Source organism: Cyrtonyx montezumae, unplaced genomic scaffold (genome assembly GCF_038088225.1).
Source record: "Cyrtonyx montezumae isolate F1298 unplaced genomic scaffold, pur_monq_1.0 scaffold_18, whole genome shotgun sequence".
In the NCBI taxonomy this organism is placed as follows: domain Eukaryota; kingdom Metazoa; phylum Chordata; class Aves; order Galliformes; family Odontophoridae; genus Cyrtonyx; species Cyrtonyx montezumae.
The window spans coordinates 15,675,861-15,702,673 of NW_027071914.1; the positions used below are offsets into that span (position 1 = coordinate 15,675,861).

Consider the following 26,813-nt stretch of genomic DNA (forward strand, 5'->3'; position numbering starts at 1 on the left):
TTGCTCCTGCATCATGGGTACAGGCTGCTGCCTTCATCCCTGGGTACAGCATGGCCCAGGAGAGCCCTGGGGATGCAGATCAGGGAGGCTGGCTGCAGGGATGTGCTCTGCCCTGCTGGGACGGGTGCCCTGCAGGGACCCACAGCTGCAAGCCTCTCTTCTAGGTGGTGTTTGCACAAATGCCATGTGCTAATAGCAGCAGGAATGGAGGTGTACAAAGATGGGCACGTATCACGTGGCTGAGCCCATCCCTTCCCTGGCTTTAACATCTATCAGTCCAAATCCCCAGCTGTGCAAATTAACAAAATTCAGATCGTGATATTTGAAGCAAGTAACGCTCACCACAGAAACCCTTAATTTGTGACAGATATTTTTTATCTATTTTTCACCTCTTCTGGATTGTTTTCTGTTGTGACTCACATGCAGGGAAGCTGGTGATTTTCCTGCTCCTCGGAATAAAAACAAAGTAGTTAATGTCAGTGTTTTCAGTGTTAGTGTTCAATTTCTGCATTGATACCCTCTGAGTCATTTTTAACAGTATGTGAAATTTAAAGTCTTTCCACTTTCAAGCAAACTTTTTAGCAGGTTTTTATTGTGCTGTTTGGTAGGCTGTAGCTCTTCCATCAGGTGAATGCATTTCACATTGCTTCCTCAGCAAGAACCAAGTGTGGGGGGAATAAAAGGTTTGTGATGCATTAGGAATGGCTTTAATTCTGCTGTCCTTCTTTGTATAAGAAGTATAGAGAGAAATAACTGCTGGAGGGTAAATGGGGATAAAATGGATGTCTCTTGTTTAATTTAGGAGCATAAGATGTTGATGCATATGCTTATAACCGCTTGGTGCAGTATATTTTTAAAACATTTAATATCTGTCAGCACAAGGCAGAAATTATGGACAAATGATTGGCAAATGAATATATAGAGAGTGCTGGAACATGACAAGGAGTTCTGAGAAAATCTTCCAGAAACTTTAAATTATCACCTTGAGTTTGTAGAGAAGAGGGATGAGAGAGTTGAGGGATGAAAGTGGAATTTGTGTGGTGCTGTGGCAGTGTGTTTCAGGCTGGCTCCAGGCTCAGGGAGCCCTTAGTGCTCACTCAAGGTGACCAGCACTGAATAAAGGCTTATGGGCACGGCTGTGTCCTGCACTTGGGGACAGGTTGTTGCTGGAGAAGTATCTATAGTTAGGGATTTTGGTGGAAGTAATTGGTTGGGTTTTTTTTAGGCTGTTTTGGTGACATCCTAATTAAAACTGGCTCGTCTGCCTGGCAGTGCACACATCTGAATACAGCATTCCCTCTGAGAACATCCTCAACCCAGAGCCAGCCCAACTTGGCTCAGCTGTGAGTTGCTGAGCCCATTGCCATCACTGAGCAGTGACATGTTTGCCTAAGATGTAGCTGCAGTCTCAATGAAATGTATATGTAAATGTGTACACTTGGGACTGTCCTGCTGACGGATTTTGGCTTTTTTTTTTATTTTCTATTATGTGGAATTGAATGTGTTTTATTCTTGGTAGCTTTTTTTAAAGTTTTATCTGAGAAATATCAGTAATTCATTAAAAAACACGTGTATAAGACATCTTATTCTAACAGGAGGGACAGCCCTGTGCTTTCAGTTCTGCTCCTTCTGACAACTGGCTCACTCCAAGAGCTCCCCTCTGGGCTCGGCAGGCTGGCAGGGTTCTGAGCCACCAGGCACTTGGCTCAGGCTGCAGTGCTGCTGGCTGTGTGACACGCTGGCTCCTGTACCAACAGCCTGTCCTGGGTGTCCTCTGTGCCCTGCCTGCCCTGATGGCAGTGTGCCCTGCCCGCTGCCGTGCCCACATCTTCTCTGCATCCCTCTTTGGTGTGGGGCAGTGCTCTTGTGGCTCCTGTTTCTGCAGCCAGTTTAATTTCTGTCAGTGTGGTGTTTGGCAGCAGGTAGGGTTGGGAGGGAAGATCTTGCTCGGAGGATGTGTAAGTGAGGGTGGTGCTCTTTGAAGCTCAAGCTTTTGCTTGGTGTTAGAGCAGCTGAAGAAATGATTTTGGCTCTGCGCAAGCCAGAGCTGGTGGAGGCAAGTTGGAGCTGGGAAATACTTCTCTTGAGCCATACTGGTCCTCCAACTGGTGGTCTTCAAGGCTTCCCTTTGCCCTGTGCTGTTTTTTCTTGCAAAGCTGAAGGAGCAGTGGAGAAAAAAAAGAGTTGGAGTGTGGCAGCTGAGATGTGTATGACCCATGGCTGCAGGTTCTTCCCATGGCTTTCTCCTGAACCCACCTGCACACTGCAGTGCTCTCACTGACCGAGATTACATGGTTCATTAAGGATGAAAACAGTATGTGCAGACCAACAACCACTCTCCTCACGTGGAGCAGCTAAGTGGTCCTTCCAACAGGTATTTCTCCATCTGAGGAGTGGCTCAAAACTGATCTATAAGCATGTCCTCCTGCATCCCAACGCAGGTGTAATGCGTGCCCATTGGGCTGCTCTGTGGCTGTATTTCTCCCCGTAATGGCCACGTTTGGCTCCTGCCTTGTGCTTCTGCTGTACCAGCAAGCTCTTGCACTTGTAATGTATGAGGCTCGAAGGCATCGAGTCAGGAAAACATAAATGAAATGTCTTGGGGAAAAAAATGTGACAAGACACAGTGCAATCTCAGCGGTTTCCAGCAGGAAGCTGATGCTGATTTAGATGTGATGCAGGAATGCTGCTCATCCCATTGCCGGGGCTGTCTCTTCAATCAGATGAAGTAGTCATGAGTCAAACATGCATTATGCTTCACCAAGAAGTAAAAAAACCAAACAACAAAAACACCTGCACTAACACAAACTCCATTACAACTAAATAGCTATAACCCTTTTTTTTCCTTTTCTGTCAGTTTATGTTCAGCAGAGATCAAGTTTTACAGTAAAATGTTGGTGCTCAGAAAAAGACTCTTATCAAAGGGTTTATCCAGCCCCTAATTTTCCTTCAGTTGTCCACCTTCCTGCATGCTTTGTACCAAATGGTGTAGGAGTGATGGGCTCCCTCTGGAGACCTCTGTCCATGAAGATCAGCATGGGTTGAGAGAGCAGGGGGTGGGGGTGTAAGAAAGGAGCCCGTGAGAGCATTGCCTTAACAAAGCTTGAGTGTCCCTGGGGTGGATTCGCAGGCTCTCACTTGTTTCCTTTGGAGAGTAAGAGCTTTCCTTGGCACAGGAAGGTGCCTGATTTGAAAAGATCATTTCTGGCTGTTGCAGGACTGGTGGCTGTGCTGTGGATCCATGTTGAGAGTATTTGTCCTGCAGTGTTTGCACAGGTAAATGCCACTTGTAGTGGAGCATGAAGCCCAATCTTCCAAGTAACACTAATAATAGGGTGGAATATGGAAGTTATTGGCAGACCTGGTCATCATGTGTAGGTTGTAGCCAGTACTGCTCTCTATCCTTTCATAGCTGTGAAAGTCTTTGGTCTATCTGTCTTACGTTTTTGAGATGTGCTCAAGAAATGTTTCTCATGAATGAGACTTAATTTCTGAGATTCAGATGTGCTACGTGAGCCTCCTAAGGAAAGGGTACATTAAGGGGAGTGCTGACATCAGTATTGCTACGATGTCTGTCATCAGTCACCCTGAAACCTCGAGCAGTGGCAGTTGGACAGACAGATGAAAGCCTGGTGGTGTTCACTAAGAGCAGAGCTCAAGGATAATGTGATAAGGGAGCTCAGTGAGTACTAACTATAAAAGTTCTTTCTTTGTTCATCTTTCAACCAAAAATAAATTACTAGAAAAATGTTGTTTTCTGGAGCAAATGCAATGAGCTGTTCTTTTCTTTTTTCTGAGTGTGCCTGAGAAATTGATGCACTGAATGAGAAAACAAATAGTCAGGAAACTGGAGAGGGGAAAAAAAAGTAATTCTCTGCAGTGTGAAATAACGTTTGACTTGTGCATGTGTAAGGGAAAAATAAATATACAATAAACAAAATAATACTTTTCCAGTAAATGGTATTATTGCAAGGTAATGAGTCAAAAAAATGGGAAATAGATTTATGTGAGGCTTTAGAGTGCCCCTTAGAGGGAAACATGGGATCTTTTGTTCTTGAACCACTGCTGATATTATGAGGGGTCTGTTAACTTTCATGTTAGTGTGTCCCCCTTCCACTGCAGCCGTGTGTCTGGGGCAAACCAGGAGAGAACCAAAGGCAATGTGCAGGGCTGGATTTCAGCCTTAATAACACGGCCATCTGGAAGCATCTTGTTTGTTCAGCTCATCTCTGGCAGCTCTGTTGGTAATATAGTTGGGGAAATCCCCAGGAAAACATGCACGTCACCTGTAGTTATTCCATTTTTTAATGTGACCCTCTTCACAGTCTCTGCCACAAGAACTTCACTGAAGGGATAGCAGAAAGATGCATGACACTGTTATTGATTTCTCATAGCTTTTATAGCGGCCTGTGGAGCGCTGGGGCTCACTGTGCTGGTCAGAGGATGGAAGGGAACTGCAAGCAAGGAGAGCAAGGCAGGTCCTGAGAGGGGGAGTGAGGGGCTGAGGCAGGCAGGAGACTGATGAGAGAGATTAAAGGCAACAGGGCTGGTTTTGAGCAGTCACCTGTGGGAATTTCATTGCCTTTCTTCAGAAGAGCGTATTCTTCTGACACAGTTTTGTTAAAGAAAACGAAGTATTAATATGATCTGTTCCCTCAAGATCTGACACCAGGAAAAGTTTCTGGATTATTCATGCTGTGCAGCAACGAGAAAATTAAATGCATGATCAAGTGAAGTAGATCTGTGTTTGTTCATACTGTTCAACACGTTGTTCACAACACACTGGATGTGGGTGCTGAAGGAAACACTAAAGTCCATCCTTCTGATGAACGCAGGCAGCATCTGCATGGACACGTATGTAATGTGTGCACAGCAGTGCAGGTTTGGGCACGGATCTTGACTCGCTGCGTGCCAACGATGGGATAAAATAGCCTTCAATACGAGGCACTTATCACAGATAACTTCAGACAAACATTAAATAAAGAGCACTTTTATGAATTGCCTTTTCAGTGGCTCTTTCAAGAGCAAAGCAATCAGACAAATTGTGCGTGGTAGAGTCTCATGGCAAGGACCTAAGTATGTTTGGTCTCGCATTGGTCAATGTCTCTTCCTAAGTACCCTCTGCAAATACTTCACATTTCAAATCTTTTGGTATTTTCATTGGCTGTCTTTCATGTCAGTACCCTCATAAACCACGATACCATCCAAAAATGTAGCTTAATCAAGCTCTTGGTCTCATCGTGGTTAAATGGATTTGAAATTGGGCAAAAATTAAGTCTATTTACACTAGGATTAGCATGGTTGCTTGAAGTTTTCAGATGCATTTTCATATTATGGTCTCTAATGGGCTTCGTAGGCCATAGGAAATCACACTAATCCCTAGTTTCAGATCTAAGTATCGATAGAATCATAGAGCAACTTCCTCTGAGTGCTTCACCATGTTATTTGCAGGATAACTGCACGTCGTTGCTGAACCTGGAGCAGTTGCAGTGTCTTTGGTATTAAATGGCAGACACAGATGTGTTGGTGTCAGCACTGTCACTACTGCACGTGGCACTCCTGCTCAGTTTCCCTCTCCTTTAGGTGTTTTTCTTTTTTTTTCAGACTCAGCTAGAATTTTCAGTAGGAAAGCTGAAGTAATGGGACTGTTTGGGAAGTTTTGCTGATTTTTGTTAGCCAGGAGGGTTTGTATGTCATCCCATGTTGTGTTCCCTGTAGAACATCCAAATTAGTGTAAGTGAGACTGATGTGCTCACTAGCAGAGGCTGATGCATCCCTCCCCTCCCCTCCTGCTCAGAGATGTCCCCAGTTATCTCCTGAGTCTTGAAAGCAGTTTGCATCCTTAGAAAAACATGTACTTGAAGACATCTCATTTTCTGTACTTTCCTCCAGGACAAGTTGCTGGTTTTGCTGTGTGAAAATAAATGATGGCACCAAGGGTTCGTAACAGAATAAATGTCTGTGCCCCACACCAGGAGTTTCACTGCACCTCCTCAGCATTGCCATTTCCGTAACACACACACAGTGGAAAACTGAGAAATAGAGCAGCTTATTCTGGTTTTGTTGCCTTGTTTCCATGCTTTCTTTACTGCTGTTGTACCCAAGTGTGCAGCGCTTGGTGTTTGCTAACAACAGCCAGGTGCTGCAGTCACGCACCTGAACTTTCATTACTTTAAGGTGTGTGTTACAGATGTGATGGAGGGGAATCTTGAAGGCCCCGTGCTGCTGCATCAGATGCTGTGTTGCCAGCAAAGAGTGACGTTGTGTCAGGTCACTCTGGCAGGTCTGTTTGTCAATGGACAGCAGAGGAATGCTCAGGCCCACGTGGCTGTGTATTCAGTTGACCTATGGATGTTTGTGTGTGCCAGCAGCGTGTACTTCGTAGCAGTGGAAAGCACTTCCAGGTGCAATGCTTTAGACCCTAGCAGGTTATTTAACGTAGCAAAGGAAAATGTTGGAGCTCGGTGTCAAGATGTGGGAGAAGTAGCTGCTGAGTTGTGAGCTCGCTGCGTTCCTTCTTGGAAGCAAGAAATGAAGTTTGGAGACTGAACGTTTTTACAACATTACAGAAACTTTTATTTTATTGTTTTGTAACATCTGCAAAGTGCAGCACTGCCTTGGAAGCAGCTGGAGCAGGGGGCTTCAAGTTCTAGCTATACCCATCTCCAGTTCCTCGTAATTAAAGCTTCCAGCTCTGGCTCTGGTCCTGATGTAAAGCCTCGGCAGTTTCCTTTGGTGATGAAATCGAGTGTCCAGCTGCCTGCAGCAGCACGCTGTTCCTTGAAAGCAAACCAGCTTCTTAAATGTAAATGTAGTAATCTACATTTCTGCAGCATGTAAGCAACTTTTTATGAGCAGCAACGTGATAGAGCTGTTTGGTTTTTGGCTTTGCTCTGTGTGTGATGGGTTTGTCTGTTTGGTCTTAATTGAAGCCATTGCTTGTCACCATCTCAGCCTTTCCTTGAGCAATTCTGGGAGCTTTGCTGAGATAAGGGATAGGGTTGGATTTGGAAGTTAAAAACAGTGAATTATCTGATAGCTGAAGATATTTAGTGACGCATAGCAGCAGACGTGGTGTCAGTCGTAAATTAATGAGCAGCTGAAGGATGCACATCCTCCAGTGTCTAAGCAGAGCAGTAGCATCTTCATTTCCTTACATCATGATTGAGATGGACGCAGCTGTTAACACCCTTCCAGAACTCCTGAACTCAGTTCTTGTTCTGCCTGTGCCCTGGCTTTGTTGGGTTTTCACTGGAATCCCAAACTTTTCATGGGCAGCCAGAAGCTGATTCGAGGAAGTGAAGGGATTTAGTGGATGTACACAGACAGGCTTCCTCTCTCCAGCAAGCTGACTTGAGTATAACACCACAATTCAGTCACTAGCCATTTTAGGTATGCTTAAGTAGCATTGAAAAGTGCCTTGTTTTGCAAGATGACCAATTTTTAACCTAACTGTGTGGCTTTCTTTGCAACTAATAAATTAAATTATATTTTTCTTGTGCAGTGACGCTCATAAATGCCACATGTCCTTACTTGCTGGTTTCACTTGATTACCCTTTCCCATTTCTGTTTTTAATAATTCTTGTAAGAGAGAGGAATGCAGTCACCTCTAATAACACAGCAGAGCTAACGATGTTGGTTTGCTGCTGTCCTGCCCATTTGGTGCTGGGTCCCAGAGTGCAGTGCACGGTGCTGCTGGGGGTTGATTGCTTACCTGGGTAAGGGCAGCAGTGCTTTTACAGTCTGAAACCTTTCTTTCTCTGGCAGCCCATCTCCCTTTCGAGTGTTCAAACAGGAGTTCTCCATCTGCGAGCACAGAATAAACCCAACTGAATAAAGGGAGTGAGGGATGAAAGCATACAGGCTTTATGAGGCTTCTCCATAGTAACCAGGTGGTGATAGAAAAGCCAGAGTACTTTGCTGTACAAGCTGGTGGTAAACAAATCTTGGCTGTGTTGTTTAAAAACAAAAAAGGAGTTGAAAATAAATAAACACAAAACCTGCTACTGCCATAGGAATACCTCTTGTTTTCAAAGTTTATATTAAAATTCACAATACTTGAGGCTCCAAGAGGACTTTGTGCTGCTGCTGTGTGTGATGGCCGTTGGGGCAGGATGTAGCCAGCTGGAGGAGGAATAACCTTTGATGAGGTGCATGGTGTGGTCCTGAGCTGGTGCTGGGCCTGTGGAGAATTGCAGTGATCGCCACGGGAAGGGCTGTGCTGTATCTGAGTTATTAATCTACTAATCTAGGCAGTAACACCTGAATCTTGGTTTTAAGTATTGTGGTGGTCACTGTGCCCAGAGCATGTCTTGGTGAGGCCTGTGATGATGGATGAGCCCAGTGCCTGTGCTGTGCAGGTCCCAGCACCGAGAGGAAGGGGAAGGGAGGAATACTTTGTGGTACTAAGGCACGTGGTTTGGTGGGCGGTGTTGGTGGTAGGTGGGCAGTTGAACTAGATGATCTCAGAGGTCTCTTCCAGCCTTAATGATTCAGTGAGTCTAGGATGCTGAACCAGAGCGCAGGTGCCCTTGGCAGTGAGCTCACCTGCAGATCACAAAAGGTGCATTCTTGAGGACGTTTTTGAGAAACTCTGGGACAACTGGTAAATAAATAAAGAATATTCAGATACGCTTTCCAGGGACTGCACTTTTTGCACTGCTCAGAGACACTCTGACCTTCTAGTTTATTATGAGTCAGGAAAAGTCAATATTTCTTAGCTTGCCGAGGTTGGAAGAATTTTAATGAGTTATTGAGTCAAATAGTTAATCCTCCAGCAGCAGCAATTCCCCCCCCCCCCCCCCCCCCCCCCCCCCTTTCAGATAAAACAAAGATTTAACAGGGACCAAACCAAATGGGGTTTGTGGAAACTTTTGCTCATCCTTATGGACGTGCTTTAAGCCACTGTTGCTTGTAGATGAAAAGTGGGCTCAGTGCTGAGACGTTTCATGTGGCATGAAGTGGTTGGGCAGGCAGGGCCTGTGTGGTCCTTAGCAAGGAATTCAGCATTAAAAAACAAAAACTGAAAAAGACATGTAAATTGAAGTGGCTACTGGTGATGCTCATCACATCTCCATTATGTGTGACAGGGAGGCTTTGAGGTGAGAGGTTGGAGCACACCAAAAACTCACCAGGAGCTGATCCTGCACACGGTGACTGTGGACCTGCTGTGCCAGTTCAGACCGAGCCATGGCACAGGGACGGCTGCTGCTGGAAGGCTGTGCAGAGCAGGCAGCAGGCTGTGCACTGCTAAATGTTTTTTCCTCCTTTGATCCTGCCTTTTGCAGCATCCCTTTACAATTTGCTGCTTTGTGTGCTCCAATTAGCATAGAATAATCTAATTTCCTGCAACTCTCTTTGCTGAGTATAACGCTAATCATTGCTCTGAGTAGTGGCTTGTTTGGGAGTATCCTGTCCTGTGTGAATTATAATGATGTTCTGTTGTGAGCCTTCTGACTTCAGAAGCAGAAAATGTTGCAGCACTGGGGCAGCTCCATTTGCCTGTTAATGGTATCAAACAGCAGACAGTTACAGTAGCATTCAGAACATTACATCCTGTGAGTCTGCCAGAGGGTAGGCTTTCAGAGTGGCTTTCTGAATCCAGGTCATGCCCAGATTTTGGGCACCGTCACCAGTCTTTATTCTAGGGTCTGATCTTTTCAGATGCCTAAAAGAATGAGTGGCCCCGTGTCCATCACCTCTCAGGGGAGCACTTTCAGCACGGACCTGAGATTTTGATGACTCAGAGCTGGAGGTCTGGGGGCACAGAAGTGGAGATGCTCTGCAGATTGCCATTGTGCTGCTGCTCAGAGGAGTGTGCTTTTAGCCTTGGAAACCTTTTAGCTTCTGCACTTGTAATTGTTGTGCACTGCTGTGCAGCAGAGGATGGTCTGTTAGGTAAATATTGCTAGTACTGATATATATAATATTTTTTCTCTCTGTCCAGTACTTTATGGTCAGGATGGCCTTCATGCATCATGTGAGAAGAAGTACTGTGGCCGGGGGAGTAGGTGTGTGGTGAACAAGGACACCAACCAGCCCGAGTGCAGGTGTGTAGAAGATTGCAAGTCCAGCTACATGCCAGTGTGTGGATCTGATGGCAAATTTTATGAAAATCACTGTCAGTTACATCGAGCCTCTTGTCTTCAGAGGAAGAAAATCTACATTATCCACAGCAAGGACTGTTTCTTCAAAGGTAGGACGTCATTAAAAATGAATACTTCTGTATAACTTCCATCACTCATCTTACTGTAATCCTGATAAATGACTGAATAATATGCTTTATTTCTAAAAGATGGATTTATAAAGGATGATTTATTCTGGGACTCTATAGACCATAGTGCAATGTTTTATGCAGTTATCTGAGCCCCCTGGGTATCGTCACCCAAAATGTAATCAAACTGTGGTCTAATAAATAATTAACGTCGGCGCACACTCTGTGTGTGCTGTAGTTGTACTCTTCAGTACTTAGTTTCAAGTATAATAACCTTCTACAAGCTGAATCATGGGGTAAGGCTTTGACAAAGACTATGATATTATGGAAAAAAGCATACAGTGTTAACAAAAAAAACTGTTACACAAGTGAGGGAAAAGGAATACCTTCAATACTGAATGTAGAAGCTGAATCTCTACCAGCTGAGCAGTATGCTTCACTGACTACTCTCCAAGCCCTGGTGATGAGGGTTGGACGCATTTTGTAGTGTGGTCCTACTGGGAACAGGTAGGGATCCACTGTCTCCTTGTGGAGTCAGTGTTTCCCCAAGAGCATGGAGCTGTGTTTCAGCCCACTTGGCCACATGACACAGGCTAAGGAGAAAAGCTGCTGAGATGAAGTGAGAAAACCAGGAAACATCACATCAGAACCTGCAGAAAAACGTGGTGGGGTCAGTTGGTTGCAAAAATGTCTGTGCCTAAAAGTGAAGCGTGTAAAATGCTTCTCTGAGGCTGTGTGTGTGCACAGAAAGAAAAGGGCTCTGAAGCAAGGATTATACACTGCTGTTCCATAATGTCTGCTATTTTATGATATTTTTTTTTCCAGAGTTTTGATCTAGTTGATCTTTGGATCAACTTTAACGCCAAATAAATATGTACTTAACGTAGAGGGGAAAAAATAGATGTTGCCTATGCCAAATTCATTTGCTTACTGCTGAGGTTTAGCTCATGGCAATATGGGCTCCTGCAAACAATGAACTTGAAATTTCTATCTAAAGACTTGAAACCTTGCTTTGGACTTGGTGGATCTGGTATTCTGATCTCAGAAAGCAGTGAGGTTGTTAAGAAAGTGTGTAGAGACCATGTGCAGGCAGAGGTACGGGAACTTCATGGGGCAGAGGAGTCTCATGCTCCTGCATTGCTGCTCCCCTTGTGCCACGAGACCTGAGTTCAGTGAGTATTTGGGTGTGATAGCAGTTCAGCTGTGATGATGTTAAAGGCAGTTCTGGTTTACCAGTAGGACGGAATCATCTTCTGCCGTTGGAGGGGTACAATAGCATTATTGTCACTGCACTGAAGTACTGTTGGTCCTGTGTCTTTTTCCATAATAACTTGTAGACTGTGTACCTCCTGTCACAAATCAAGTGAGGCTGCAGTCGTGGGAGGAGTGTGATGTGATGCTAGGGAGTGGAAGAAGTCATAAATTATCTTATTTGTAATGAGAGTTCATATAAAGGCCTCACTGGAGTATATCTTGAGAACTCATTGTCAAATGTGCCTCCATCTACCTACAGCAAGATTAAAGTGGGCTGTTGCAAATATCTCCAGTGACATTTATGTGATCAAATATGAAAATAATTCTTTTATCTTCAGCTCAGTGGGCACTTGAGGCCCTGAGGAGTTTGACTGTGTGCACAGCTATCCATCAGAAGCACTCATTTACTAACCCTTGTAAGTGCGTGATGGTAGAAGAGCCTACTTAAGATGGAGGGGCCCATTTGAAGAAGCTTTTTATAGGAACACGTCAGTTCTTGTGCTTTGGAGGAAGTCCTTAGACACCAGCCCCAAAATTCAAGACTTTCTCTGGCCTCTGCTTGGCTCAGTGTTGCAAAGTCTCATTTACTCTGAGGGCCTGATTCCGGGTCATAGAGTCACGCAGTGGTTATGGTTGGAAGGAACCTTAAACCCCAAGAATTGGGTCTGGATGGGGGAAATGCAGGTCTTCATTTCCAGGGTGCTCAGCATCCCCCAGATCCCACTCAGTGCTGCAGGTTTTCCTTTTCCAGCTCCCCAGAAGATGCCTACAGATGCTTTTTCCATTCTTGTACGTAGCCTGCCTTTTTACAGTGATGTTTCTGGCCTGGGTTTTTATTCATTCCTTATCGCATATACTGTTAAAGAAGATGAGTTCTCATTGCAGTAATCAGTGGCTCTGGGATGGCTGCATTATACCTAATGATACAGTGTCATGCTTGAATGCTTTCCTGAACAGGCCATGAAATGATGTCAGAAGGTAGGAGTTTTGTGTCCCTGTTTAAAGTAACCCTTCAACTCCTGTGATGGGGCACTACTTAGATCTGCTCTCCAGCGAAATAAAAGCTCTGTGGAAGGAAAGAAAGAAACAAACTCTCATCCTTCATGAGTAGCAAAAAAAAAAAAAAAAAGTGCTTTTCATGACTGTCTGCAGAGATAAAATGTAGGAAAAAAGAGTTTACCTTAAGGGAGAATAAACAGGCAGAGTAGGACTGAGGAACATTTGGTTTCAGCTCTTGTTTCTGATATGTGGCTCCTCGCTAACCGTCTGTGTGTCCTTTCATTTCTTTGATGTTCTTGATTTATAAACAGGAGACTAAAGTACGACTTCTTTGTATCTATAAATTGATAATAAGCTGTTAATCTACAGATGCATAACGTAAGTGTTGTGACTGGAGAGTTATCTGAAAGATGCAGGATATACTGTTTCAGCTGTATAGGTGTATATCGTGGGCATGTGCTTTCTATTTGTTTTCTCTCAAGTAAACACTTTGCTTAGTTGAGTCTAATTAGGCTGCTGAGTGGGCTTCATCGTGTTTTTGGTCCCAGTTGTCTTCTTCAATTAGGATTTGAATAGCATCTGTGTGCTCTGCTGGTTTGCCCCATTGGCAGTGACAAACTGGAAGGCTGTCAGGCACTACACAGAAAAATCATCTCCATTCCCTTTTCAGGACTGACCTTGGTTTGCCTGCAGTAGGCTGATCACAGAGCCAACAGGAGAGAGCTCTGTTTCTTTCGTGCATCGGTTATTTTGGGAAACAGTGGAGGTCCTTCAGCATATTCTTCATGGTGTGACTGGAGGCACTGTTTATTTGTCAGTACACAGAGGTGGATTGTATCACAGTGTTGTGGTTTTGTAAGATTTCCCTGAGGGCACCAGTACCCAGACTGGGAGCTGGCCCTGCTGGGAGAGGCTGGTGAGATCCGGGAGTTGAAGGAGGCAGAAAAATACCAACATTCCCCTTTTGGTCAGTTGACAAAGCATCCCATAAATATGTAGGAAACCATCCTTAAGAGTTGAAACCCAAAGGGCAGTGCCACAAAGCAGAAATCCTCCATCCAGAGATCTCTGGGGAAATGTCCATCCTACACAGAGCCGCTAAACCCCTCCCTGAGGGAAGGATTTCACCAGTATGAAACCAGTATGAAACAGCTTGGTTCTCTCATAGAGCAAGGCTCTGTTTGAGACTTCTTGACTTCGTGGTTTATGATTTGTTTTTTAAACGTACTTCTACTGCTTTTTTGTTTTCTGTTGTCATGGAATTGCTTGGAGGTTTTGACTCTGTAACAGTGTGCATAAGGAAAAAGCGCTTTTGCTCCTTGACAAAGAAAAGAAGTTTCTCTTCCCTGAAAGCACTCCAGTAACTGAAAGCCAGAAGGATATCTGTGCTCGTGATGGCAATTGACCTACAGATGCCCAAAATGAGCAGTTGCCCTCGGAATGTTCCTATCTGCATAAATGCCTCACATATAATGCAGCTACATCATTTTAGCTCAGTGATTTGGACTACACTTTGCTCTTCCATAGCAGCAGTTCCTTTATTTCCACTCTATTCATTTTTCTTTCCTTTTGAGTTCCTAACACCCACTCAGCCTCTTCACTTATTTTTTTTTCCTCTCGTTATTTTTGTCCAGCAAAAGCTGCACATACACCACTCAATACAGATTTTCTTCTCTTACCTCTTCCCTTTCTCCTCAAACACTGGAACAATTTACTTCTCTAGCAGTGAACATCCACTAGGAAAAAAAAAAAGCAGAACAGCTCTTCTGTTTAGTGCCACGGTTTTCCATTTTCAGGATTTAGTAATATTGTTCTCCTCTCCCTGATTTCTGTGAGGTCAGCAATCCTAAAGTGCCCAGCATCAGCTCAGCCCCTGTTAGAGGAAGGGCAGCTGTGTTGTTGCCCACACTCTGTCCTTATTTTCTCTGGTTCTGGCATACTGTTTATCCAGATGCACTGTTAGTATCTTTAGTGAGCAGCTCAGCTCTTCTTGCTGGGATGCGTAGTGGCTTTGTACCACTGCTGGTCAGATTCAGGTGGGGCTGTCCCATGGATTCAGTGTAGCACAGCTGACCACGTTCTTGAACTTTACATTTTGTAAATGCACTGTACTTGATCTCATTGCCTTATTCTTTAATTCTTTTAATTCAGCCCAACTTCTGCCAAATGTTTAATTTTATGAGATCTGACAGAGTTTATGTAGAAAAATGGCATGTAAAAGCCTATTTGTGCTTTGGTATTCCAGTCCTGTTCTTTTTCTTTCTCTACCCCCTCCCAAAATGTCAGTAGTAATTTTTTTCAATCATTTGCTGTTATTAGTTAAGATTTTTTTTTTTTCTGTTAGGGGAGTACTTCTGATTTTCCTTCTCACCCAAGGACAATTTTTGCCCTGTAATAAATCCTACTTGTAGACTGATCCGGGATGGAAAATGGAAAGAAATCAGTGTAGGAAAGCACCAGCCTGCCTTCTCAACATTCTGCATGCAGTCCCGCGGCTGAGTTTGAGCTTTGCAGTGCTGCTCAGAGGACATTTCATACCTCAAGCCCTCTGTGCAGCCTCCCAGTGTGGGCATTGCCTATAGCTGATGCCTGAGGCTGTGCCACCCCAAATCCAGCTGGGATCAGCCCCGAGCATCTTGCTCAGAGCAGGAGATGGCACTGGAGGTCTCAGTGCTCTTCCAGCCTTGTGTCATCCATAGTCTTCATTTTTGACTTCTCTTATATCCTTCCTCCTATTCCCAAAAAGTTGGCTTTTGTTTGTTCTTATGTTATGGAAGAATTAGAATCTTCTGCACGTTGACAGAAAACTTTCAATGCTCAAATGGTAAGAAGAATTACAAACTGGGTGCAGGAAAAAAAACAACCCAGACTGATAACTCATGCAAAGTACCACTGCAGCAATGTTCAGTAGTTATGAATCCAGCCTCAGGTGGTGGTGGTTTGTTTCCTCGCTACTTTATTTATTGTCTCTGTGTTAGTTTTGTTACTTGCAGAAGAGATCTCTTTTAGAAAAGAGCATTTCAAGACATCTTGGATAATGTATTGGCTATTTTTCTTATTTAGTGGTGGCAAAACGGGCAGACCTGTTTGGTCAGCTGGATTGCAAACTGCAGAGAAATCTGCTCCATTTTTAGCACTGCAACTTTCCAGGTGGAAAAATCAGAATGTGAGCTAATGGCACGTCTTCCAGAACCCAATTAATATTTACCAGTTTGAACCTGCAGCACTGCTCCCAGGCTGGTGGCGGTGAGATGGGCTTGGAGAGTTGGGATGTGTGTAATGAGTGCCTCTGGGGAGGAGAGTGGGGTCTCCAGCGTTCAGGATTGGCCTTTAGTGATCTTTTTGCTGTCCAGTGTAAGCATACAAGAGCTTTCAGATGTTAGAAAGAGAGATGAGCATTTTATACAGTAGAGGTGTCAGTTTCACTAGACCTTGTGCAGTTCTTAATACAGTAGATACTTCAGCATTCTGAATATCCAAAGTATTTCTTGTTATTCCCATGCTGTTTTATCAGCTTTTTCCATTGAGACTTTTGAGGAATGATCAATTTTACCTGGACTGTCAGGCTGATTCCTTTAAAATGTGATTGGCAACTTAATTCCTTTATAAACTGACTGCATCTGTCTTTGGGATAAGCTGTGGAAGTTCCATTGATTTATGTGAGGATGCAAACACAAGGCAGTTTGCTCCTGGCTGTGGTAATAGGGATCTTGTAGGAGTGTGTCTGAGATTTGTAAGATTATTTCCCATCCATTGTAGTACACGCAAAGTTTCACCTGCTTTTTATCTCGAACATTAATTGAATAAAAGATGCTTCCTTTCCCTGTAAATCCGGTGTTTCTGATGCTAAACAGCTTGCTGAGATTTCCTCTTGTATCTATTGTGGTTGCATGCACCTATTAATTTTCAGTGGAAGGAGAATGTTAATTGTTTCTTGGTACTGAAACGAGTACATTAATGATAGTGACGACACCACGTAGAGCTTCCTGCTGCTGCCAGAACAGCCTGACAGCCTCCCAAACCCAGCTGCTGCTTGTCCTGCTTCACTGGAAGAGGCATAGGATGACTTCTGTTGGCTTCTGCATTCCAGTGCTTTTCCTAGAAAACAATGATGCCATCACTGTATGGAAGGCTGTTGGTCTGGAGGAAGGGTTACAGTGAGCAGTGGTTACTGACAAAAAAATCAGAGGTGGGAAGAACTGCACAGCGTGGAGCAAGCAACAGGCTTAAATGTAACGTGCATTGTGAAAAAGGCTTGAGGAGTCCAAACAAAAGGAAGGTGCTTGCTTTTCCTTTCGAGTGGGGGTCTTTTCACTGAAGACAGCCTGATGGGCAAGCACAGGTTCACCCGCAGAGGGCCTCCCTGTCAAACCTTTGCTGTTTTCTTTCTTCTCATAATGACTATGGTCTCCTTTCAGGGTCTGTCTCTGGGATGTCCTCTTTCCTACTTGCTTGCTTCGCCTCTGCCACAGGGGCAGTGTAGTTGAAGAGCATCTAGCAAATATGCCTGTTGTTCAGGAATACCACGAGGAATTTGACTTTCGAACCAGTGTCAGGGGAATAACTGAAGTGTTAGTGGGACTTGATCTATTTATCCTGTTATCGAGTGTAGAAAAGCCTCAAGGGACAGAAATTGGTTGCATCCAAAATACACGCAGAGCTTTTGCCTTGCAGTTAGAGCTCAGGCAGCACTTGCCCATTGTCATCTCCCTGCTGTCCTGGCCCAGCAGCCCCAGCCCTGGTTCCTCCTGCAGGGTTAGGGACACGGTGATGCCCTGCTCCCATGGCACAGCTTCCTCCATCCCTGCTCTCCCTCCTGAGATTTTCAGCATTACTATGATTTTCTTGACTTGTTTTTTTTTTTTTCTTTCTCCTTTTTTTTCCCTGTCTCAGTAAATCTGGAGGAAATGCTGCAAAAACACTTGCGGTGAATATTTTATTTTAATTTTGTCTATAGTCACTTTGGCTGAATCTGTGGCCCTTTAGTTTGCTATTCATGAATATTTTAGCAAATTGGTTTACTAACAGGCGCGTTGCCAGTGAGCAAATGTTCCTGGCTATTTGTGGAAAACGGGGTTTAGCTTTGTGTTTGCTGCAGGAGCTCTATCTTGGCTCCTCTGGGAAGAGCTGCTTGGCCAATTAGAGCAAGTCTCATTAGGAAATGTGGTTCTCAAACCCTGTCAAAGGCTGCGGGGTGGCAGGACCAGCTGCATGAAGTGGTCCCCCAGCACAGCAGCTGGGTGCCTTTGGGTAAACTGCCATAGCAAAGTGCTTCTGGGCCCTCAGGAACCTCTGATATTTTGCCTTTGTTTTGGGTCGGAGCTGCAATCAGGCTGTAACGAGGGAAGGATTTAGAAGTAAGAAGAGATCTTGGTTTTGGGTATCCCTTGACGTGTGATGGGTTTTGCTGGGCTCAGTCTTCTGCTCTTCTCTTCTGGCCCAAGGTGTAAGGCAGTCTGAAAGAAAACTGCCCAGTGCTGCCTTGGGATGAGCACTGCTGGGGGCAAGGGGGGGGTCACAGCTATGCACATCTCCATCCTCTGACTTCCCCACTTGTTTCATGCCTGCTGTGGGCAGGATGGAGGTGTGGCTGTTCTCTGGAGAATGTGATCGATAAGGAGCAGTAACGCTGGGATCTGGGACAGCACAGGTAGCGCCAGGCTGGAGCCCCACATCCTGCACACGTAAGGTATAGGCACACCTGGCAGACCAATCTGCTTTGCACTCACAATTGGGCACCGCAGTAACACAAGGCTTCATGGAACGTGTTTAATTCTCCTGGACATGATTTGTTTTATTGGTAAAATTACTTGTTAGAGCCAAACGGAGCAGCAGAAAATCTTGCTGAAGCTGTATGGAGTCAAGGAGGTGTAAAAGGCTGTTAGGACAGAAACCCCAGCCCCGCTGGGCCCACGAGGTTTTGGCCTCACTGTTGCTGGAACAGAACCGACAGGTAATGAAGGCATTTTGTGGCCCCACACTGGCATTCAGCTCCGTTTTATTTTACATAATGAGTCGGTGCAGATTGGAGCACAGTTACTTTGGGGTCACTTTAGGAATGTGGACAGGTTGCAGTTCTGGGCTCATCAGTTCCTGCCAGTTCCTCGGGCTCTTTTGCACCTGAACAGCTCATTTCTGCCAGCTCTTCCAGCTGGGCCTCTGTTTCAAGGGAGGTTTGGTCAATTTCTTAGACTGACAGCGTTGTCTTATTGTATAGAAATTACTGAATGTAGTTTTGGGAGCACTTTTTTCTTTTTCTTTTTCTTTTTTGGTTTCTTTCTCTGTGTTACATGGACATATGGCTTGTGTTTTTACCTTTGCAGAGCACCTGCTCTGAGTCAGCAGAGGTCACATGTGTCTCCTTTCCACTTCATTGCATTCACCTTTGTTTTGGCAGCTTCAAAACAGAGAAAGAATTGGAGAAATACTTATGAACTGCTTCTTACCCTGCTGGCTACTGTTAGTGGTTCTCATTTGTAACGGCATCTGGTCCTGCCTTATCTCTGGTAGTTTAAGCTCTGCAAATGGAGCAAGACAACTTATTTTTCCTGACAATAGCACATGTAAAATACCACCAGTTACCCAAAGCACATCCAGCAGACACGAAGCTGCCTGGAATCCCTGAGCCTTGTCTCCTTGCTCCTCAGGCTCCAGGAAAAGCCATTGTCCTCTACAGGGAGCTGGGGGAACTCTGACATTTCAAAGCCATCAGGTGGAATTACCACATCTCTGAATGTATCTTTAACCTATTTACTGATATTTTGTTAACGTCATCTCATGTTGTTCACTGGATCAGAAAGCAGCCAAAAGCTGTGGCTGCCAGAATGCTCAAGAGATGTTTCAATCTGGGAGAATGCAATCTCTTCCTATTTAAAATGGACGTGTTCTTTTCCCACTTATTTAAACTTCCCATTTTCTCCTACTCTTGGTCACCCAAAAGTTTCCTTTGGGAAAGCCAAGAAGCTGCAGATATAAGCTGGGATAAGAAGGAGGCCCACAGTGCAGGGGTGCACCCTGAGCATCACGTGGGTCAGCGTCCTGCAGTGCTTCTGAGTGGAGGAGATGAATATCTGAACATTCTCGCTCTGATCAGTGGGGAAAAAGCTGCAGGCTTACCATGTGGAAGAAAATACTTCAAGCTGTCATAGAAATAACTCAGCCTGAGTCTGGGTTGGAATGTTATGTTGTGAGTAAGCAGATATCGTTTAAAGCAGAACCTAAGTGAGTTTTGTCCCTGTTGAGAGATTTCAAATACTGAGAAAGTAGGTAAGATTTGATTTATCACGCAGTGGTTTTATGCTCTCTAGCATAAAACACAGTCCTGCCTCTCTGTGCTGTGCCTGTTTCCAGGATGCATGCTAGCACCTGCCTCAATCTTTGACATTTAAAGGCTTTAAAAAACAGGGAACGTTCAAACGTAGGGTTTGTTTGGAGTGGCTCAGTCTGTCCTTCTGGATTGCCCTCCTCACTTCTAGTAACTGTTTAATGAAAATACCAAACTTTGAATTCTGGACATTAGCATACAAATTATTAAAGTATCCTGGCACCGATCGATCAGAACTGATGTAGGGTCTTCATCAGCACGCTGTCTTTACTTATTACTGTGAGAAAAGTTTTTAATCCTTAACTACACAGGAAACGTTTACTGGAAATTTACAGCTGGGAAACTATTCAGGTGAAGTATTGACACTCAGAATTTCAATAAAGTATTAAATCCCTCTTAAGCTATAGAAAATGGAAAACTTTATGAAGGAAAGTAACTCATGTCTTCTAATTTAATTTTTATGAAGTAATTTCCCCTCTGAACATCACTGTAAATTAATACCTCAGTAATCGACTCTGTCATTTTAAAACAAAATAAAATGTTTAAAGAGCATTAAACGGAATTGAGAATTTGGGGGAAAAATGCTGTCTATATATGTTCCAAAAAAATTCTTAGCTTGAAGGGCTTTGAGCTGTGATGCAAGAAGGGATTCTCAGCACGAATAAACCATAATAATTTTTAAATAATTGCAGCTAATGCTTTTGGTGAGTGTCAAGGTGCAGCGCGGCATATGGCACATCAGTGTGAAGCACTGATTTAGAGTTGGATGTTATCCCCTGGTTCTCAAGCTGTGAGAAGCCTGAAGAAGCTCGATGTAAGCAGACAGGAGGCACGTGCTCAGCAGCCTGGCTGGCAGCTGGGTGCTGTGGGTGCTCTCTTGGTGCCCCCAGTGCCCGCTCCTCCTCACCTCCACCTCTCCCTACTGCCTTGCTGCTGCTGTTTCCTACAGCACAGTCTTTGGCTGTCAGCTCTGGGCCAACCATGGTATTAATGCTGTTTTCAGGGCTGAAGATTTTCTTCTTTATTGGGGCAGGAAGGCACAGAGAAGGGCAGGCTTCTTTTGTACCAATGCGAACAGAAACGCTCACAGCAAATTAGCCCTGCAAAAATTACTGCTCAACATATGTCTTATTTATTGTCTTAGTTGTTTTCCTTCTTGACTTAAAAAGATTGCTTGCCTGCTGTAAGGGTTGTAGAAGCAAAGAGGCCAACACAAACAAGGTGTTACAGAAGGAAAATGAATGCTCACTTGTCTCCGAAGATCAGAGCTCGCAGGGAAGGAACTCCAAAAAGGAGAGATCTCCAACAAGAGATCCTTCCTCAGTGGCACTCAGCCTTTAAATGAGACCTAAGGGGGTCAGCAGCCTGGCTCCACTCCTTCTGGTCACGCAGGCGAATTGCCTTCAGCTGTGTTCCCAGGGCTGGCCAGATCTTTCCTTCAGGTGCTCATTCAGTGGTTCAGGCTGACACAGCAGTTCCCATACACTGTGTGTTGCACCTTCATGTGCCCTGTGTGTAATTTCTGTATGCAGCAGTTACAAGTGAGGATGCTAATAGCTGTTTTCCAGAGCGTTGCTCTCCAGATTCTGAAAACACTGGCAGTATTCCCACATTTCTGCTGTGTGTTGGGGACATCCATGAGCACTACCACCTCGCACCTGCTCTCTGCAAACTTTTCAGGTAGGAAATGATGGTAACATAGGCGGTGTGTGCAAAGAAGTGCAACAGACATCCCACAGTTCTGTGAGTGGGCACAGTGGGGGTGAGTTGGTGGTTGTGCTTGGTGACCTTAGAGGTCTTTTCCAGCCTTAATGAGTCTGTGACATAATGCTAATCACTGCATGCAAAAACTGGGTTTTAGATAGCTTTGTAGATTTTGCAGGTGCTGCTTACTTATTGTGAAGTTTAAGTGTACCGTGGAGTAAGTGAGGAGCAAAGCAATGTGAATGAATATGTTTTTATGTACTGTAACACTGAGGGATTTTCGTGGTGCTTGGGCTTTTAGAGCCTATTATAACTTCGGTTGAAGTCAAGATTTAATTTTTTGCTTTTTATATAAATGCTTTTTGCATTTTATTACGGCTGGATTAAGCCTTAATTGTCAGTGCTTTCACAAATGGCACTGCAATAAATACACGAAAAAGCGGATGTAAACACAACTTGTAGAACGAAATGCAAATATGTGCATTTGTGTAAAACGTGCTTGGATCTTGTACTCAAATTTACATTTTTAAGTAGCTGCTTTTAACTGTTATGGCTGCAGAAATCCCTTAATATTAAATAGATAAATCTTTTCTCTTCAGACCAGGTTGGCATGTGGAAATAGCCAAATATATTTCTACCACAAAGTAACTTTACGGGGTCATGCACTCTTTCTAATGCCTTGTCATTTTAATGGATTCTGGTTTAATTGCTCGCATCCTGCAGCTGAAAGCAGTTTTTCTCATTCTTTTCAGATCCAGTTGTTACAGTAAAATAGCGTCCATGGGTCATAGCCTAAGCTAAAGCAATTTTCTGAGTGTTTTCTCTGTATTTGGGGTGGGAGTACAGGTGCTGAGGTTGGCAGCAGAGCTGTAGCCAGACCAAGCGTGCTTTGTGCTTGGGCTGCAGAGGAGACTCCATGGATGTGCAGTGGGATCGATGTACCCACACTGTGAGCTCAGGCAGGTGGTGATAATTCCTCTGTAAGCCTCAGCATGACAACGAAGCTTCGCTAGTTGATGATGGGGGCTTATCCCAAATCAGCCTCTGTAGAAATAGGAATTATTTGGCAGGAGCCCAGACATCTCAGGGGAGTTTGATCAAAGGAGCACTCATGGTCCTAATAGCGATTCTCTGGTTTTGCAGATGCGTTAATACTTTCTCAGCTCAAACTGGTGCATCTGTTAGCCTTGCATGCATGCTCTAGGCATGCCTGAGAAGCAAGGCAAGGGCCATGTATAGGAAGGCAGCTGAGGATCCCAGCTGGAGCCATGGCTGCTCACGGTATGGGCACTGGGAGCAGGAGTCAGTGGGGATGCGGCGTGCATCGATGCTGCATGCTTCACAACACTGGAAGCTTGTAGTAAAATCTTTCCATCAATTCAGCTCTCATCGTGCCTTAAACTGCTTGTAAAATAAATATAACTGACAGATCTGGAAGTAGCAATACACAGGTTGTGCATAGAATATTTTTCTTTCCAAGCAACCCAGAGGTTAAAAAGTAGATTAGATGCTGAGAGCACCGGGTTGCATACCTGCATGTGAAGGATGGGAGAGATCTGGCCTAATATATTTTGGATGACAGTCATTCAAACGTTTTGCTGTGTTGATAATGAGAACAAAGTGACCTAATTTGATTTGAGATAGATTCTGCCGAAAATGGGGAAAGCATTATGGCACCTTTAGTGCATCATTTACTTTAGGAAGTCGCCTTGATTGAATTTGCCTGTGGAAATTAGGAGTTGAAAGTACCCCCTGGTCACCTGGCAGAGAGCAGTTCAGCCTCTGGTGATGGGTGAGCTGCGGGTTTCGTTGGGGCTGCAGAGCTCAGCACACACAGGAGGTGTGCAGGGCAGAGCCCTTAGCTGGATGCTGCCATCCTAGGGAAGTGCCCTGGCGAAATGCACAGCTCTTGGTGGCAAGCTTGTTTGTCGTTGGTTTTTGACCCTACTTTAAGGCATTTCATTTAAAGAGAGATGGAGGTGCATAGTCCCATTCCAGTTGCCATTCTGCTTTGCTGACTTGAAATGTGGCAGTATGAGGGCTGCAGGGTTGGGCAGTGCTGTGCTGAGTGCCAGCCCTGGGCTGGGCATCTCTCAGTCCTCTTGGAGGTGGCTTCTACTCACAAGGGCTTGTTACTGTAGACAGAATGCACTATTATTGTCTCTGCAGCTGAGAGTACCCAGGAATGATGCATTTGAATCTCTTGTTGCACTTCAGCTGGCAGTTGTAGGGGATTTTTGCAGGAAAAACGTTCTTTCTTTGGTATGCTTATGAGGAATTGGTGACATCTGGTGATCGCTTATAATGAGCTGTCTCAGGACAGCCAACAAAAATAAACCTTTTGGTAACAAGGATTTGTCTTGCCGTGTGTCTAGGAGAGATACTGCAATTAAGACGTAATTCCTACCTGCTGCTCTGCTTAGAAGAACATTCAAACTGCATCAGATCAAATGTTCTGGTTTCAGCATATTACAAAATGAAAAAGGTTGTTCCCTGGCTCGTGGGTCTAATTGAATAAAGGCCTATCCAAATGAAAAGGGCACAGATGATGCTCTGGTCCCTGCGAGACGAGTGTAGAGCTGCTGCTAATGTCAGAGGGAAAGCTGCTGCGGGATCAATACAAACTATGTCTTTAAGTTAAACGCATTTATGTTGGTAGGCAGTGTGTGCAGGCTGTTTTATTCGAGTTTTGTCATCTTGTCTTTGAAGTGTAATAACCCCAGAGTGGCAGGATTAGCAAGGTAGCTCTCAGCACTGGCAAGCAAAGCAGCCCCGGCGGGCAGGGATGTTGGCAGCGATGTGTGGGCTTCTGCACGGACTGTCTGTGCCATATGTCTCCATTGTGGTCTTTTTAAAGGCATCCCAACTGCTAATGCTCCTTTGACTTTCTTGATTTTCTTGAGCCAGATTCAAGGCATGGCTGTTGTTCGCAGCTCCAAAAATAATTCTGTTATAATGCAATTCTTAATATGCTGTGGGTCAAAGAGTCGTGGAGCCCAGAACTATCTGTGCCTCTTCGTGCTGGACCCATGCTTGGGGAAGGTTGGCTTGCTGTGGTTTGTTGTGGGAATCGGAATGGAGAGGTGTCTCAGAAGCGCCTTTGAATGGTTTTTAAGAAGAAAGGAGAATCTTGCCTTGTAGAGCTTTGCCTCTTCTTATTGACCCATGAAGGGTACGATTTCAGTGTTGCCTTTATTTGCAGAACAATGTTTCAAGAAGGTTTTATTTTAGAGCACTTGATGTGGCCTTGACTTTGTGAGAAGTTTTGTGACAGTCAGCTGCAGAATTTGACTTTTTTTTTCCTTTCAGACACGATTTTATTTGATGAAATTCATACATAATGGCAGAAGACCGATGATATTTTTATTTGTAATAACCTTGTTAATAAGCAGCTATCGTTTCGTTTTTAAAAGCTCTGAACAGAACTGCTATTCATATTTTAATTACAGTGTTAAGTTGAAAATTCAGAGTGCGCTCTGAATGGTTCATTATCTCTAGCCTTGTGCTGCCTTAGATGTTTAAACCAGCGAGCACAAAATTAGCATTCAGAAAAGGGGAAAATACCCCTCAAGTAAATATCACCCATTTTGCACCAAGCTAGTTTGATTAAACCTGGACTCTTGGAATGCAAGTGCTGAAGTTGAGTACAATCAGAGCTTTTCAGGTGCTCTTTGTGGAGGAAGATACAGCGGTGCCAGGTAGAGCACCCTAATTTGTCTTTGCAGCACTGTACTGTCAGCACATGCCCAGCATGCCTCCCAACCCAGCAGTGCCAACATCTTCATTCATAGCAAAGTGAGGGTTCCCTGAGCAAAGCAGTGCTGACCTGTGGCTGCATTTAGTGAATGTGAAGCTCTGGAAAGATCTTCAGTCTGATTTATTTTTAAGAAAGACGCCTCCCGAGTATCCCAAATTTTGCAAGCTTAAAGCCTACCTGTGTAATCCATGCAGAAATGATAAGCTGTCATGAGTAAATAGTTGTGTGTTTCAGATCTCAAATGGCCGCGGTAGCACTGCTTTTGGCTCTTTGATGGAGTAAGGTTTGCTCTTCCCTCTTGGTGTTGTAGCCACTTACAAAATAGCAGCTTCCAAACAAACTGCAGACATGCTTTTTCTTTTCCATCTGCATGACTTTCCCTTTCAAATCCCATGAGTAGATTAATCAATGGCAGAGGTGCAGTGCTGGCCCCGGCCGACCCTGAGCTGCCTTCTGGTGCTGCAGATAGATCTGGCTATTGATGGCAGCTCTGGATTAAACGAAAAACAAAGCAATAGCTGGCTCCTTGTGCACGTGGGGTAACGACACACTGATATGGAAACTAAACACAGGCATATCCTTCAGGCTCCTCGTCTTCATGCTTTGCCAGGGTGAGAGCAGCTCAAGCAGCAGCTTTGGGGCAATAATCTGTGCTGGCTCAGGTGGGACTCAGAGTGCTGAGGCCTCGAAGTAGAGTTTCTCAATGCTGAGAGATAGAGTAGTCCTAAACATTTTCCTGATGCTGTGGATAATTTAAACACGATTTGCAAAAACTGGGTGCCTTTGTAGAGTGGTATTGGTAATTGCCTGTCCTCGGTAGCACATTTGGATCCATCTGAGTAATTTCAGCCAAATTTACATGGAGGCAGAGGCCGTGGGGAGAGTTTTCTGCATGAAATCCAGGAACTTGTAGCAGGTTCCCAGGAGACCAAGGCTGCTTGGTGAGAGGCACTGAAGAACTGATACCAGAGGGAGCCGTTATGTGTGAAAATATTTGTAAATGAGCTCAATACATCCCAGTGCCACGGGAATAATTTCTTGTCTGTATGACTGTACAAGAAGCCACACGTCAGGGCTCAAGGAGGGCAGAGATGGAGGGGCTCAGCATCAATTTGATGTTCCCAGAGGAGGACAACGTCCAGGACGTGCTGTCCCCAGGTCCTGTTGCCTCTGTTGCCTCCAAATTTGCTCAGTTGGGTTGGGCATGTTGGGGTAGAGGGGCAGGACCACCTCCCCTGCCCTGCTGCCCATGCTTCTGTCGGTGCAGCCCAGGGTACAGTTGGCTTTCTGTGCTGCAAGGGCACGTGTCACTGTCTCTGACAGTGAAGCTGTCATCTTTGCTTGTTTTAATGAAGAAATTGCCTGTCTGTAAGCAGGGTATCATCTACTTCATTCACGTATGATACGTTTCATCCTATTGTAGTTATTTGTATTGCTTCTTCCTCCTTGCGCTCTGCTGTGACAGTCCTTGTTTCTGCCTGTGTCATCAGCCTCCTGCCAGAGGGACAGGTTGGTTCAGAGCTGTCAGCTCAGGGCTGTTTGCCCTCTGGTAGCTCAGCCCC

At 44.6% G+C, this 26,813-nt stretch overlaps 1 protein-coding gene across 1 annotated transcript in view; it reads left to right on the forward strand.

Annotated features, from left to right (window-relative positions):
- The window catches only part of FSTL4 (follistatin like 4), a 160,076-nt gene that overhangs the window by 35,460 nt on the left and 97,803 nt on the right, over window positions 1–26,813 (forward strand). Inside the window, exon 3 of the mRNA XM_065735022.1 lies at window positions 9,947–10,195. Coding sequence (XP_065591094.1) covers window positions 9,947–10,195 — 249 coding nt within the window. The remainder of the gene's footprint in view (window positions 1–9,946; window positions 10,196–26,813) is intronic.